The sequence below is a fragment of the Myotis daubentonii genome, chromosome 1 (genome assembly GCF_963259705.1).
Source record: "Myotis daubentonii chromosome 1, mMyoDau2.1, whole genome shotgun sequence".
NCBI classification, from domain to species: Eukaryota; Metazoa; Chordata; class Mammalia; order Chiroptera; family Vespertilionidae; genus Myotis; species Myotis daubentonii.
This window is the reverse complement of record NC_081840.1, coordinates 198,867,222-198,884,346: the sequence shown is the minus strand read 5'-3', so window position 1 is coordinate 198,884,346 and position 17,125 is coordinate 198,867,222. Positions and strand designations below refer to the sequence as shown.

The 17,125-nt window shown below is 43.9% G+C and overlaps 1 protein-coding gene across 1 annotated transcript in view; it reads left to right on the top strand.

Annotated features, from left to right (window-relative positions):
• Positions 1-6: 6 nt before the first annotated feature.
• POLR2B (RNA polymerase II subunit B) overlaps positions 7-17,125 on the top strand; it is a 58,853-nt gene continuing 41,734 nt past the window's right edge. The window contains exons 1-3 of the mRNA XM_059670256.1: positions 7-362; positions 3,768-3,840; positions 14,510-14,660. Of these exons, the coding sequence (XP_059526239.1) occupies positions 344-362; positions 3,768-3,840; positions 14,510-14,660 (243 nt within the window). The 5' untranslated portion in view covers positions 7-343. The remainder of the gene's footprint in view (positions 363-3,767; positions 3,841-14,509; positions 14,661-17,125) is intronic.

The window sequence follows — 17,125 nt, the reverse complement described above, 5'->3', positions numbered from 1 at the left end:
TTTCAGGTGTCATTATTTGTGTAACAACATTGAAAACCAAACAAAACCTTCATTGGCTGGATCCGATCCTCAGACTGTATTTGCGGTCCCCACAATCAGCCATAGGAGGCGTTGGCCCACAATCTGCGCCTGCGCATTTCTAAACCGCACCGCGCAAACCTACCAATCGCGCATGCGCGAACCTTACGTTGGCTTTGTAGGTGGCCTTCGGCGGCAGACGCAGGGTGTTCTGGGAACGCCGGATGCGGAAATCACTCTGTCTCACGTTCCAGGTGCTGGCCGTTGCTGCGGGCATTTTTGTCTGTGATTTCCAGCGTTAGGAGTTCGGGGACCATTTGCCACGATGTATGACGCAGATGAGGGTAGGTGACTGCGGAGACCCATCTAAGGGGGGAAACGTGGGGAGCTGGGCGAATTGAGGATTTGCAGAGTCCCCCCAAAGCCGGCCACACAGGTGTCCCCGGTCTTGTTTCCCTCTTACCCCGGGTCGGGTCGGGAACGAAGCCGGGATTGCCAGAGGCGGAGGGTGCAGGGAATGCAGCGTTAATGTACCCGGTCAGGGCGACACTTGTTTTTTCACTGCTTGCTTCTTGATGAATCACACATGCTACTTTGTCGTATTGAAATAGCGAGCAGAACCATAAAGTCAAAATCCGTTTTGACTTTGTCTGCAGGAAAGGGCTCTCTTTAAAATTTCCCTTAAGGCCAGAGTTAATGGGTTAATTGAATACAGTAGTTGAATTTTTGAGCGTCAACCTGTTCCAGACAACCTGTGCTCTGGGGGGTGGGGGTGGGAGTGGGAGGAGGGAGGTCTAGTGTGGCATTCCTTCATGCTGTCATATGTCTAAGATATTTGTCTTAAAAGATGGCCTTTAAACTTCCTCTTCCCACAAAAATGACACAGCTAACTGGGCCAGATGTCTTTGTTTTTTCTTTTCACATATATTTGTCATGTCTAGCGTGTTTTCATGTGTATTTTTAAAACTCCCTCTTCCATTCTCCACAGCTACTATTTCATACTTTGTTTTCTTCTGCCTCCCAATGCTGTGGCCACTCCTCACATTTCTTCTTTATGTATATATGTGTGTGTGTGTGTGTGTGTGTGTATTATTGATTATTTTTTTACAGAGAGGAAGGGGGAGAGATAGTTAGAAACATCGATGAGAGAGAAACATCGATCAGCCGCCTCCTGCACATCCCCCCACTGGGGATGTGCCCGCAACCAAGGTACATGCCCCTGACCGGGATGGAACCCGGGACCCTTGAGTCTGCAGGCCAAGCTCTATCCACTGAGCCAAACCGGTCAGGGCACTCACATTTCTTCTTATTCCCTCCGCTACTTCATGGAGAAAACAGACAAAAGCTTAAACTCTACTGATTCAACTTCTGTCTCATTTATATGAGTCTAGAAATTTATTATCATTATGACGTTCTCCTTTCTTAACTTCTATCTCAGTGGAAAAGAAATCCAGAAAAGGTTTTTTAGCTTTATTTTTTGAGTAGGTAATATATTCTTGTGTCTCACAAGCCAGAAAATATAAAAAAGTGTCCACCACCTTCCAGTGTGAACCCCCCTCACAGCAGGTAGCCACTGTCCCTGGATTATTTTTTATGTTTTAAGATATATTTTTATTGATTTCAGAGAGGAAGGGAGGGAGACAGAGATAGAAATACCAATGATGAGAGAGAACCACTGACTGACTACTTCCCGCACACTCCCTAATGGGGATTGAGCCCGCAAACCAGCATGTGCCCTTGACCAGAATCAAACCCAGGACCCTTCAGTACGCAGGCTGACACTATCCACTGAGCCTATAAACTGGCTAGGTCTAGATACCTTTTTCTTACCCCCCTCTCCTTGTGTACCGTAAGGATCAGTAATATTAGTTTATTTAAGAATTTATTAAATAACTTTATTTTAGATATGTATTCAATTCTGAATCCAGAACTCAGAATATAAAAGAAAATACAGGACACTTACTCTTAAACTTAAGAAGATGAGAGTTATGTTAGAGGATCAGTGCACACTGATTTTTCAAGTGCCCTGTTCAAATTATAATTGCTGTATAATTACCCCAACATTTGGCTGCCTAAAAATTAATATGTTTATGGAGTTAAGTTGTCAGGAATTTGGGTAGAGCATAGTAGGAATGACTTGTCTGCTCCATGTCAGTAGCTCACCTGGGAAGATTCAAAGGCTGGGTGTTGACAGCTGGATGATTTGGAGTGTTTACTCACGTGTCTGGCACTTAGCTTAACAGTGATGGCGAACCTATGACACTCGTGTCAGAGGTGATACGCGAACTCATTTTTTGGTTGATTTTTCTTTGTTAATGAAAATTTATTTTATATATTTAAATGGCATTTAAATATATAAAATAAATATTAAAAATATAAATCTTTGTTTTACTATGGTTGCAAACATCAAAAAATTTCTATAAGTGACACTGCACCAGAGTTAAGTTAGGGTTTTTCAAAATGCTGGCACGCCGAGCTCAAAAGGTTTGCCCTGACTGGCTTAGAAGGACTGAAGGACTTGAATTGCTGACTGGAGCATCCGTAATGATGCCCAAATCAAGTAGCCTCTCCCCATGATTTGGGCTTACTCACAGTATACAGTTTTAGAGTACTAGGACTTAATGGCAATTCAGGGCTCCAGAAGAAAGTGTTTCAGCAAACAAGGCGGAACAACACTGTCTTTCTGACCTAGTTTCTAAAGTCACATAACGTCGCTTTAGCTGCACTGTCTTAGTTTTGGGAGAGTAAAGAACCTGCCCAGATTCAAAGGAAGGAAACATAGCTGGTGTGGCTTGGTGGTTGAGTGTTGACCTATGAACTAGGAGGTCACTTCGATTCCTGATCGGGGCACATACCCTTATGGTGGGCTCCATACCCAGTAGGGGATGTGCATGAGGTGGCTGATCAGTGATTCTCTCACATCATTGATGTTACTATCTTTCCCTTCCTCTCCCTTCCTCTCTGAAATCAATAAAAACAAACAAACATATATACAAAGGGAAGGAAACATAGGCCCCTATATCTTGTAAAAAAAAGCTTGTGAAATGGAAGATATGGTTGTGGCCGCCTTTGGAAAATACAGTTTGTCATACCTGTACATGTATGAAATGTTTCTGTGATGGACCACTCCACCTTAAGCTATTGCCCAACTATTGGAACCCTTTTCTGTCTCTACACCTTCATCTTTGACCCCAGTCTCTGAGGACTGTGAGCTTGCTCCTAGTTACCTGCATAGATTCTATTAATGAATAGAATGGGAAGATGGGAAACTTACAGATTCACACACTTATGCTGAACCTTTGTAATGAGGCCTCTTTGTATATTGGGTGAATACCTGTGTGATGTACATCTTTGTGTACATAGATGTTTACCCATGTGTGTTATTCATTAGAATTTAAGTGATGTAATTGAAATTTTAGAATAATGAGGTAGAAGGATTGCTTTTAAAAAAATAAGCTTTTTATTGATGTCAGAAAGGAAGTGAGAGAGAGAGAAACATCAGTGATGAGAGAGAGTCATTGATTGGTTGCCTCCTGTGTGCCCCCCACTGGGGATTGAGCCCGCAATAAGGGCATGTGCCCTGACTGGGAATCAAACTGTAACCTCCTGGTTCATAGGTCGACACTCAGCCACTGATCAATACTGGCTGGACAAAAGTATTACTTTTTATTTAGCAGATAACATCTTTGCAGCAAGATGTTAATTAGCATTTTTATTCCAGATGAGTACAATATTTTTGTTTCTTGCAGATATGCAATATGATGAGGATGATGATGAAATCACCCCAGATTTGTGGCAAGAAGCATGCTGGATTGTAATCAGGTAACTTTTAAGGCTAAACTGAATAAGCTTTAAAAGGCACTATAACCAATAAAGGGATTTTCTACTTACTCGGTTCTTGAAAATTAGCTCTTCTGTATTATTGTGCTACATGAGAGTCAGTTTCTTATTTTATTTATTTATATTTAACTTTAAGTATTTTGGACTTATAGAAAGGGTAAGGGTACACAATGAATTCATGTATATACTTCACCTAAATGTTAACCCTATACTATATTTTCTTTGCCTTTTTTTGTCTCCATATTTTTTTCTGAAACATTTGATAGTAAGTTGCAGACATAGGAACATTCTTTTACATAAATCATCAAAATCAGGAAATTAGTATTAATATAATAATCTTATTTAATCTGCAGACCTTACCCAAATTTTGCCATTTGTCTAACTAACGTTGTTTATAGCAAAATAAATTTTTTTCTGATTCTGGCTATAACCTAGGATAACATATTGTGTTTGTTTTTCATGACTTATTCTTTTATCTCCTATAATCTGAAACAGTCTTTCTCATTTTTTTTTGACCTTGACATTTTTGAGAAATACAGGCCAGTTATTATTTCCCATTTATTTATTTATTTATTTATTCATTCATTTAAATATGTTTTTATTGATTTTAGAGGAAGGGAGAGATAGAGAGAGATAGAAACATCAATGATGAGAGAGAATCATTGATCAACTGCCTCATGTACACCCCGCCCCCCCCCCCCACTGGGCATTGAGCTTGCAACCAGGGCATGGACCCTGACCAGGAATTGAACTGTGACCTCCTGGTTCATGGGTTGACACTCAACCACTGAACCACACTGGCTGGGCCTGGCCAGTTACTTTTTAGAATGCCCCTTAGTTTGAGATTTGTGTGATAGTTCCTTCTAATTAGGTGATTACTTTTGGTAGCAGTGATGCTCTGCTCTGGAAGTACTATATTAGGAGGCACATGATGCCTATTTGTTTAATTATTGGTGATATCAATTTTATTTCTTTCTTTTTTCTTTATTTTAAATGGATAAAGTTACAATAGGTTGTGTTTCAACCCAAATTCCCCTAATTTAAGTGTAATTAAAATGTAATGAAACTCGGGAAGAGACCTTTTATGCACACACACACACACACACACACACACACGCACACACGCACACACAACACACACACTAGAGGCCCAGTGCACGAATTCGTGCACCAGTGTGGTCCCTCAGCTTGGCCTGTGGACATTCCCCAAGGGGTCCTGGATTGAGAGAGGGCACAGGTCAGGCCGAGGGATCCCACCAGTGCACGATCGGGCCTGGAGAGGGACTGCAGGAGGGCTCCAGGGCGTGTCTGAACAGTCTGACCCAGTCCGGTTTGGCCAGACCCCAGCAGCAAGCTAACCTACCAGTCAGAGCATATGCCCCCTGGTGGTCAGTGCATGTCATAGCTATCGGTAGAATGGTCACTTAGGGTTTTTTATATATATACTAGAGGCCCAGTGCACAAAATTTGTGCACTCGGGGGTGGGGCGCATCCCTCAGCCTGGTCTGTGCCCTCTCGCAGTCTGGGACCCCTGCTGGCTGACCACCTGCTGGCTTAGGCCCGCTCCCTGGGGCGATTGGGCCTAAGATGGCAATCAGACATCCCTCTGGCAGCCCGGCAGCCCTCGGGGGATGTCCACTTGCCAGCGGCGAGTAGGCCTAAACTGCAGTTGGACATCCTTAGCGCTGCTGAGGAGACAGGAGAGGCTCCCACCACCACCACTGTACTGGTAGCCATCAGCCTGGCTTGTGGCTGAGCAGAGCTCCCCCATGTGAGAGCACACTGACCACCAGAGGGCAGCTCCTGCATTGAGCGTTTGCCCCCTGGTAGTCAGTGTGTGTCATAGTGACCAGTCATTCCCAGTGGTTCTGCTGTTAGGGTCAGTTTGCATATTACCCTTTTACTATATAGAATAGAGGCCTGGTGCACGGGTGGGGGCCGGCTGGTTTGCCCTGAAGGGTGTCCCGGATCAGGGTGGGGATCCCGCCTCGGTGCCTGGCCAACCTGGATGATGGGATGATGGCTGTTTTCAGCTGGTCACACCCCCTTCAGGGTGGGGGTCCCCACTGGGGCACCTGGCCAGTCTGTGTGAGAGGCTGAGGGCTGTTCAGGCTGGCGGGTGACTGAAGCTCCCAACCTCTCCTTTTTTTCTTTTTTTTTTTTATTCTGGGATTTATTTACCTTCTATAGCTGTCACTTGAATTGAGAGCCGGCTTTAGCTCTGAGGCTCGGCTCCAGCTCTGAGGCCTAGGCTGCTAAAAGCAGGTATCTGGGCTTAGTTTAGCTTCTATAATTGAAACACTGTTGCAACTCCAGCTCTGAAGCCGGGCTGGCCGAAAGCAGGTTTCTGGGGATTGTTTAGCTTCTGTAATTGCAACGTAGTTGCTTAGAGTGCAGCTCAGAGCTTGGCGGCGGCAGGCGGGGAGCCTTGGCTTCCTCCATCACTGGAGCAAGCAAGCCTCCTGTTTGGTTCAGCTGCCTGGCTGCTGGCCGCCATCTTGGTTGGCAGTTAATTTGCATATCACCCTGATTAACCAATGGGAAGGGTGTCAGAGGTACGGTTAATTACTATGTTTGTCTATTATTAGATAGGACTAGAGGCTTGATGCACGAAATACGGGCGGGGGGTGGGGGGGAAGGGCTGGTCCCGGGCCCATTGCCGGGCCTGCAATGATGCCAGCATCCCTCACCAGGGACTCCGGCCCGAGGATCCTCCCCTACCTTCCTTCGGTGTGGACTCTGCCTTGCGTCACAGTGAGCACCACGTTCATTGCCGTGGACTCTGGCCCAAAGGCCCTGCCCTCCCTTTCCTCCGCCCAGCCAGAGTGCAAACACTGGGCTCGCATTGCTATAAGCCCAGCGTTCCTTGCTGCAGACTCCATCCAGCCCAAGGCCCCTCCCCTCCCCTCCCCTCCCTCCACCCAGCCTGTGCACGGACCCTGAACATCCCTGGGGGCGGACTCTGGGAGCCCAGTGTCTCTTGCCACAGATTCTAGCCCCAGGCCCCTCCCCACCCCTTCCTCCACCCAGCTGAGGCGTAGACGCTGGACATCCCAGGAGGCGGACTCTGCGAGCCCAGCTTTGCTCCCTGCGGACTCCGGCCCAAGACCCTTGCCCTCCATTTTCTCTGCCCGGCCGGTGAGCAGATGTTGGGTGAGCAGATGTTGGGCTCGTGTCGCTGCAAGCCCAGCGTTCCTCACTGTGTACTCCAGCCCGAGGCCCTTCCTTTTCCCTCTGCCCAGCCAGGGCACGGACTCTGGCCCGAGGCTCTTCCCCTCCCCTCCTTCCCTGCAGTTGCTAGGCTCATGTCACTGTGAGCCCAGGGTCTCTTGCTACGGAATCCGGCCTAAGGCCCCTCCCCTTCCCTCCCTCCACACAGCCAAGCCGGATGCTGAGCTCATGTTGCCCGGCTTCTGGGTCTTCCCCAGAGCCGGGCTACCTCGCCTGGTTAGGGGTCTGGGGCCCAGGGCCCACAGGCAGCATAGCTCACGCGCTGCCGCTGGCCCCTCCTACTGTATGCAAATTAGCCGCCATCTTTGTTGGTTAATTTGCATATTGTGCTGATTAGCCAATGGGAGGCGTAGCGAAGGTACAGTGAATTATTCTGTTTATGTATTATTAGATTAGATATCTACACTAATAAAAGATAAACATGCAAATTGACCCTACCTTCGCTACGCCTTAAGGTACTCTCACCAGCCAATTAGAGCGACTATATGCAAATTAACCCAACCAAGATGGCGGCTGACAGCCACAGAGCTGGAGCGAATTGGAGGCTTGCTTGCTACAGTGATGGAGGAAGCCAAGCTTCCCACCTGCCGCCGCCCAACTCTGAGCTCCACTCAAAGCAACAAAGTTTCAATTATAGAAGGTAAATAAGTCCCAGAAGAAAAAAGAAAAAAAAAAGGAGAGGCTGGGATCTTCCATCACCGGGGGACCTAGCCAGCCTGAAAATGGCCCTCAGCCCCTCACCCAGACTGGCCAAGTACCCCAGTGGGGGCTGCCCACCCTAAAGAGGGTGTGGCAAGCCTGAAAACAGCCATCAGCCCCTCATCCAGTCTGGCCAAACCTCCATGAGGTGAGGGTCCCCACTAGGGGGGGTGGCTTGACCAGCCTGCAAACAGCCATCAGCCCCTCACCTAGGCTGGCCAGGCACCCAGTGGGGACCACCACCCTGAAGGAGGTTTGACCAGCCTGCAAACACCCATCAGCCCCTCAATGAGGCTGGCCAGGCACCCCAGCAGGACCCCCACCCTGATCCGGGACACCCTTCAGGGCAAACCAGCTGGCCCCCACCATGCACCAGGCCTCTATCCTATATAGTAAAAGGGTAATATGCAAACTGACCCTAACAGCAGAATGACTGGGAATGACTGGTCACTATGACACAGACTGACCACCAGGGGGCAGACGCTCAATTCAGGAGCTGCTCCCTGATGGTCATGTGCTCCCACAGTGGGAGCTCTGCTCAGCCACAAGCCAGGCTGATGGCGGCTAGTACAGTGGTGGTGGTGGGAGCCTCTCCCGCTTCCTCAGCAGCGCTAAGGATGTCTGACTGCAGCTTAGGCTTGCTCCCCGCTGGCAAGTGAACATCCCCCGAGGACTGCCGGGCTGCCAAAGGGATGTCTGACTGCCAGCTCCCTGGGGGATCGGACCTAAGCCAGCAGGTGGACATCCTCCAAGGGGTCCCAGACTGTAAGAGTGCATAGATGCTGGGGTCCTGCCCCAGCAGGTCCAGGGGTCCCCAAAGGTGTGGACGGAGTCGGCGAAGAAGGAATGACACGGAGACAGCGTTCAGTTGATCAGCAGCCTAGCCAGGATCTCTAGCCAGGATCTCCAGCCAAGTTCTGGTTAGAATCTCCAGCCAGGTTCTGTGTCCATGGTTCTCTTGCCAGGTTCTCCGGCCAGGTTCTGTAGCCATGTTCCCTCGCTAGGTTCTCCAGCCAGGTTCGGTCACCAGGTTCTAGTCAGGTTCTCCTGCCATGTTCTATCCAGGTTCTGTAGCCAGGTTCTGTCTCTAGGTTCTTCAGCCAGGTTCTCTCGCTAGGTTCTGTCTCTAGGTTCTGTAGCCAGTTTCTGTCCAGGATATTTTGCCATGTTCTGTCTCTAGGTTCTGTCTCTAGGTTCTTCAGCCAGGTTCTGTCTTTAGGTTCTGTTGCCAGTTTCTGTCCAGGATATTTTGCCATGTTCTGTCTCTAGGTTCTGTCTCTAGGTTCTTCAGCCAGGTTCTGTCTCTAGGTTCTGTGGCCAGTTTCTGTCCAGGATCTTTTGCCATGTTCTCTCCAGCGAAGTTCTTCTGCCTCTAGGTTCTGTCTAGGTTCTGTGTCTAGGTTCTGTGTGTAGGTTCTCTCTCCTGTTGTCCTGTTACATCTGCATTTATACCAGTTGATTCCAATCCTATCAGTCTCTATTCCAAAGGTTAGGGCGTTTCTTATCTCCATTCCAGGGAGTAAAGATTATGTAGCTTAAGCATGATTGTTCGTACTTAAAGTGATTAATTACCCACCTGGCACTTCGTTAAGGGGTTTTATTCCCTCCCTAACTTCAGGGGAAAATCCCTACCTGGGGAAACAACCTTTCTCAGAGAGGTGACCTTGGTTAAAACACATAGTGCCAAGAAGGTGAGAAAACATATTAAGAACAGTATGCCATATATGCCAGGTCCCTTGAAACAGCAAGGATGGACCGGCTCCCGGCACATAGGTCGGCTGAGGGACCCCCCTCCCCCCCAAGTGCACAAATTTTTGTGCACCGGGACTCTAGTATATATATAGATAGATATATAGATATAGATATAGATATAGATATAGATATAGATATAGATATAGATATAGATATTTCTTGATTTCAGAAAGGAAGGAGAGGGAGAGAGAGATAGAAACATCAATGATGAGAGAGTATCATTGATTGGCTGCCTCCTGCACACCCCACACTGGGGATTAAGCCCACAACTCAGGCATGTGCCCTGGCTGGGAATCGAACCAGTGACCTCCCGGTTCACAGGTCCACACTCAACCATTGAGCAACACCGTCCAGATAAGAAAACAAAATCCTAAGTAATAAGGTAACATCCTGCTGTGTTAGGATGTGCAATGCTACAACTCTGCTTCATCAGGCTGACAGTTGCTTTGTATGAGTAACGTGATGATGTCTCTTTGATCCCCATCTGCTCCAGGAAGCACATCTTTTGGTTGACACTTTCTCCCTTTTCAAAGAACACAGGCTTCTGACATTCTGCCAGTTGTATTTGGAATATAACTGAACCTTTTTTCAACATTGTTAAAAATGTTTTGAGTTTTTGAGATGTCAGTATATATTTTTCCTATTAAACAGAGGCTATAAATAATTTGTATTGAGACACTAGGATTTTCTATAATATTTGGATATTAAACACCAAGAGTCTTTTCTACTAGGAAACAAAAACCAGGTAGGCATTCTGTGGCGTATGCCTATATTGAAAGAATATTTTGGTTTCAGATGAAAAAGAATTGTTTTCAACATGTGTAGTAGAATGCTCAAGGATAAAACACTATTGTGAATAGTCACTGCATTTAATATTTGTTGCGAAATAAATGATTTGATTTTTACATTTTTTAAAGAATAGTTTATTTTTATTTATTTAATTTATTTTTTAAATCCTCACCTGAGGATATTTTTCTATTGAAATTTAGAGATAGCCGAAACCGGTTTGGCTCAGTGGACAGAGCGTCGGCTTGCGGACTGAGGGGTCCCAGGTTCGATTCCGGTCGGGGGCATGTACCTGGGTTGCGGGCACATCCCCAGTGGGAGATGTGCAGGAGGCAGCTGATCAATGTTTCTCTCTCATCGATGTTTCTAACTCTCTATCTCTCTCCCTTTCTCTCTCTGAAAGATCAATAAAATGTGTTAAAAAAAAAGAAAGAAATTTAGAGATAGTACGAGAGGGAAAAACAGAAACATTCATGTGAGAGAAATACATTGGTTGCCTCCTGCATGAGCCCTGACCAGGGCCCAGGCCGGGGAGGAGCCTGCAACCTAGGTACATGCCCTTGACTGGAATCGAACCTGGGACTCTTTGGTCCGCAGGCTGACATTCTATTCACTGAGCCAAACAAGCTAGGGTAATAGTTTATTGACTTTTAGAGAGGGGGAGAGAAACATCAATGTGAGAGCACAAAATCAATAGGCTACCTCCTGCATGTCCCCTATTGGGGATTGAGCCTGAAATCAGGGCATGTACCCTTGACCAGGAATCAAATCTTCACCCTTCTGTGCAAGGGCCGATGCTGTACCACTGAGCAACACCAGCCAGGGTTCCTGTAGCCATTCTTAACGCTGTACCTTATGTAAGCATTGTGTACTGTGTTACCTACCAGAGGATCAAATTTCTAATATTGCTGGCTGTAGTTGATTGAATAAGGGTGGGGCCTTGGCCCAATGCCAATCTCTAGGCATGCCAGTGATCTGTGAAATGACCTGATGACACCAAATGAGTGACTGGTGTTTAGTTGGGTTATTCATATTGTATCAGAAAATTGATGTGAGTATTGGTGAGTCATTAGGTACTAGGGAGAGAGGAGCAGAAGTAAGGAGGTATCACAGATATAAGATGCAGAAGTCACAAGGTACAGGAGTTGAGATGTGGTGGTGTGCTGGTGGGGCAGCTCCTGTTGCTATGGGGTGATGGAATACTCCAATCCTTAGGATTCTGTTGGATCTCAGAGCTCTTGTAGTCTCACTAAAGTCTCACCATGCAGCTGTTTTTAGGTGATGGTGAGGAGTGAGATTCCGCTTGCACTTGTATCTACTTGTTCTTTTTATATATCTCTTTCCCCATCCCTCACATGAACAAGTGTCTATTCCTTATAAACAATGTCTGCTCTTGTAGATTCTCCATCCTTTAGGGCTTGACTGTGTGATTTCTGTATCTACACTACTAGCACTGATCTCTTACCCATGATCCATCTTTTAATCTTCATTCATTTGCTGAGTATATTCACTTGAATGACTTACTGTCATCTCACCTTTAACATATTCAAAATAGAACTAATAATCTTTAACCTGAAATTGAAATGCTTAATACATCCCATATTTTAGTCATTGATATCTTTTCTCTTATTCAAATTAGTGCTCTTATTTTTATCTTTGACTGGATTTTTTTTTTTTTTAGTTTTTGTCCTGACAGTTTTTTCAAGAAATGTTTCCAAGAGTTTGGATGAAATTTATCTACAAAGGACATTTGTAAATTAGTGCTCTCTTATAGTTCTTTATTTTTATTTTTATTTTTTTATTTTTTTTTATTTTTTAATTAAATCTTTATTGTTCAGATTATTACATTTGTTCCTCTTTTTTTTCCCCCCCATAACTCCCCTCCTCCCAGTTCCCGCCCCACCCTCCGCCCTCACTCCCCACCCACTGTCCTCATCCATAGGTGCACGATTTTTGTCCAGTCTCTTCCCACATCTCCCACACCCCTTTCCCCCCCAAGAATAGTCAGTCCATTCCCTTTCTATGTCCCTGATTCTATTATAATCAACAGTTCATTCTGTTCATTAGATTATTTATTCACTTGATTCTTAGATTCACTTGTTGATAGATGCATATTTGTTGTTCATAATTTGTATCTTTACCTTTTTCTTCCTCTTCCTCTTCTTAAAGGATACCTTTCAGCATTTCATATAATCCTGGTTTGGTGGTGATGAACTCCTTTAGCTTTTCCTTATCTGTGAAGCTCTTTATCTGACCTTCAATTCTGAATGATAGCTTTGCTGGATAAAGTAATCTTGGTTGTAGGTTCTTGGTATTCATCACTTTGAATATTTCTTGCCACTCCCTTCTGGCCTGCAAAGTTTCTGTTGAGAAATCAGCTGACAGTCGTATGGGTATTCCCTTGTAGGTAACTGAGTTTCTTTCTCTTGCTGTTTTTAAGATTCTCTCTTTATCTTTTGCTCTTGGCATTTTAATTATGATGTGTCTTGGTGTGGTCCTCTTTGGATTCCTTTTGTTTGGGGTTCTCCGCGCTTCTTGGACCTGTAAGTCCATTTCTTTCACCAGGTGGGGGAAGTTTTCTGTCATTATTTCTTCAAATAGGTTTTCAATATCTTGGTCTCTCTCATCTTCTGGCACCCCTATAATTCTGATGTTGGTACGCTTGAAGCTGTCCCAGAGGCTCCTTACACTATCCTCGCATTTTTGGATTCTTTTTTCATTTTGCTTTTCCGGTTGGATGTTTTTTGCTTCCTCGCATTTCAAATCATTGACTTGATTCTTGCGCTCCTCTGGTCTGCTGTCGGGCGTCTGTATAATATTCGTTATTTCAGTCCGTGTATGCTTAATTTCTAGTTGGTTCCCCAATATAAGATCGAGGGTCTTATTAGTTTTCGTGTAGAGCTCATTAAGTTTATCGGCAGCTTCTAAACAGTTGTTGAGAGACCTTAAAAGTGTGGTTCTGAACTCTATATCTTCCTTTGACAATTTTGTCCTGTTTCTTTGTCTCCGCATTTTGTTATGCTTCCTTGGTGCACCCCCTAGTGGTCTTTGTTCGCAGTCTTATAGTTAAATCTTGATTGTTGTAGTTAATCCCAGGGAGGGTTTGACCTCCAGGCCAAGTGGCTATGAGAATCAGCTGTGTCAGCGGTGAGAGAACTTCTGTCCTCTAGGGAGGTGCTAATCTAGCCTTTGCCTGAGGCTATCCGGCAAATGCCTCTGTGCAGGGCTTGGGCAGGGCGGGTCGCACAGGATCAACAGGGTGGGCCGGAGAGAGCAGTTATGGCGGCTCTCAGTCCTGTCCTCAGGGGCTCTGCCTCTCTGAGTCCCAGCACCCGCTGCAAAGCTGGGAGAGAAAGCTGCACTGGCTCTGACCGAAGCCAGACAGTCCCGCTTCTCCCGTTTGAGTATGGGTCCCCAAAGACTCGCCTGTATCTGGAGTTCAGAGTCTGCGACTCCCTCCCGATTGAAAACAACAACCGCGCCCTCCGCCGCCAGCCCGCTCAGCGCACTCCGCACCTCAGAATTTGACTTCAGCACTGCGCCTCCTCTGAGTGTCCGTATGCGTTTCTCTTTCCTCCTAGTTGTAGGACTTCCACTCAGCCAGCGTTCCTGTGGTTCTGGGTGATGTCCCTTCCGTTTTTTGGTTTCACTTTTGAAGTAGTTGTTCAAAGCAGCAAACTCCGGCATTAACCTATGCCGCCATCTTGGTTCTCTCCCCTATTTTTATTTTTTAAAAATATGTTTTTATTGATATTTATAGAGAGAAGGGAAAGGGTTAGAGAGAGAGAAACAACGATGAGAGTAGTTCTTTATTCATTATAATTCTTACATTGTGCCTTTTTTTCTCTTTCTTTTAATCTTTATTGTTGAAAGTATTACATAGATCTTCCTTTTTCCCCCATTAACTTCTCCCAACCCTCTCCCCTCCTCCCCTTATGTTGTGCTTTAATTATTTTGCTCATAAGTATAAGTCTTATTTCCACAAACTTAAGTTCTACAAAGACAGTTTTCATAGTCTCACCCCTTTTTTGGATACTTCATAGTATCTTGTGTGGTGATGGGCATATAGTGGCTGGTATTTAATAACTGTTTGTTGAATTTAATTGTAATGAAAATGGGGAAATATACTACAAAACATCACTCACTGTGTTGTGGCTAATTATGGACTCAAATATTTTCCTAGTTCCTATTTTGACGAGAAAGGCTTGGTCAGACAACAGCTGGATTCTTTTGATGAGTTTATTCAGATGTCTGTTCAAAGAATTGTGGAAGATGCTCCACCTATAGACCTACAAGCTGAAGCTCAGCATGCTAGTGGAGAAGTTGAAGAACCGGTAAGATAGTTATTCTAATAAAGTAACATAAGTAAAGGAGGACTATTGATTTGAAATTTCAGTTCTCTCACCTGTCTTGAAGGCTAATAAAAAGTTAGTTGGTGTTTTTAGCAGAGTACTTATAGCATCTTCAATCAGCTCCTGATTTATTCTTATAAGTGGAGAGATGCATTTTTGCAAGTATAGTTGACCCTTGAACAACACGGATTTGAACTGCATGGGTTGATGAAATACATGGGTTTCTTTCATTCTTCTACACAAACAATGTAAACTTACAGTATTGGTAAGTACAGTGCAGTACTCTAAGTGTATTTTCTCTTCCTTAACATTTTCTTTTTCCTAGCTTACTTTATTGTAAGAATATTGTGTTATTGGCAATGCTTCCAGTCAACAGTAGGCTATTAGTAGTTAACATTTGGGGAGTCAAAAGTTATAAGTGTATTTTTAACGGCATGGAGTTGGGGTGTGGGTGTTCAAGGGTCAACTAGAATTCAAAACCCCAATCTTTATCAAATAGTAGGTATTTGATATTTGGCAAAAGGGAATTCAGAAATAAGATGAAGCCAGAAATAGTCATATTTCTTAGAAAAACCCACTTTTTTCTTTCACAGTATAAGGAATCATTAAAGAAAAATGTATTTGAAGGACTTTTTCTCTTGATTATTTGTTGAATGAAATACATTATAGCAGTATAAGAAATAATAAAGGAAAATCACTTAAACATATTAGCTATTTTATTTTTTCCAAGTTCCTTAGTCTTTGTTGATACATGCATATTTTTAGCATTGTTAAAATCATAGCAAGGGTATAATTTTAGTACTCTGGTTTTACATGAATGATTGTAAGGAAGTATATAATCTAAAATAATGACTATCTGTAGTTTTACAGTGGTAGAGAGACAGTGTGAAAGACCTCTCGAAATACATAGTCTTTTCTGTAGTTTGCTCCTAGGGGCTGATACGTTCTTCTCATTCTAGTTGGAGATGCTGTAAAGACTTGCTGTTAAGAACAAAAATAATAGTCTCGTCTGGCAGTGTGCTGGACCAATAAGCATAAAATGCCTTTTTTATACTTACGACATTTTTCTTTAATTTTTAAATATATTTTATTGATTTCAGAGAGGAAAGGAGAGGGAGAGAGAGATAGAAACATCAATGATGAGAGAGAATCATTGATCAGCTGCCTCCTACACGCTCCACACCAGGGATTGAGCCCATAACCCGGGCGTGTGCCTTGACTGGGAATCGAACTTCAACCTCCTGGTTCATAGGTGGACGCTCAACCCCTGAACCACGCTGGCCAGGCCATTTTTTCTTTATTGTCTTTGCAAAACAAGAGAGAGAACAATGTAACATAGCATATTCAAAGTGCTAATACCATAAGTACTTTTGGAGAAAAAGATCTCTGAGGCTGGGGTATCAGAACTTGGTGGAAAAGATGGAGAGACTTAAGCTGACCATGAAGGGCAGGGTAGAATTTATCTTAGTAGAGAAAAGATACTTAGGCATTTCAGCAAGAAAATGCTTGATGTATTTGGCTTGGGTATGGCATGGGGACCACCACAGTCAGTGTATGATTTTGTTTGTTTGATCTGATTTTTGATAGGTATTAGTGGAAAATAAGATGGAACCAGGTTGTCCCAGGCTTTGGATGTCTTTGGGTGTCATGGGGAATTGTTGAAATATTGTCAAGTAAAGTGAATATAGCATTACTTTAGAAAGATTACTTTAAATGGTAGGTAGAGGTTGGAGGCAGGTAAAAATCTTGGAATATCCTAGGTTTAAAATAATAATGTCCTATGTTAGGGTAATGGTGGAAATAAGTAGATGGATGGCTTCCCTTTGGTTCATTATCATCACTGTTTCTCTTTGCTCTTTACGTACTCCATTTTAGGAAAGTTGAATGTCGATAATTTACCTTAAGTAGTTTGTTTAGTTCGATCTCCTTCTCTGAGATTTGATTGAGAGAGAAATTTCTGGAAGTTCTCATGGATCTTGTTTTATTGGGGAGCAAGTATATAATTAATTGAAAGACTTTTTTTTCTGCTGTGGAATGAGCTACAGTCAACTAGAGTTGGTAGTTCTTGTCCTTCACATAAATAATTAGAATTTTTTGGAACTTTAAGAATTAAATTAGGTGCATTCTTTTTTCTGGTGTTCGGTTGATTAGAGGACAGCTCTAACTGTATGAATTTACCTTTTCTTTGTTTTCTGGTAACTTTGTACTTCTGACCCTAAGGACAGGGCACATGAGACTATATTTATCTTTAATACAAATACATTTTCGTTGTTTGATATAAACTTAGAGCACATGATATGTCCATAGTCTTTATTTACATATGATATATTAAGGCTCATTTTGTTTTCTGCCTTAAGAAAGTGATTAAATATAAAATGTGACATCTTTGGAATATGGATGTTGACTTTAGAGAGTCCCTGTATTAGTACAATATTAGTACTAATTAT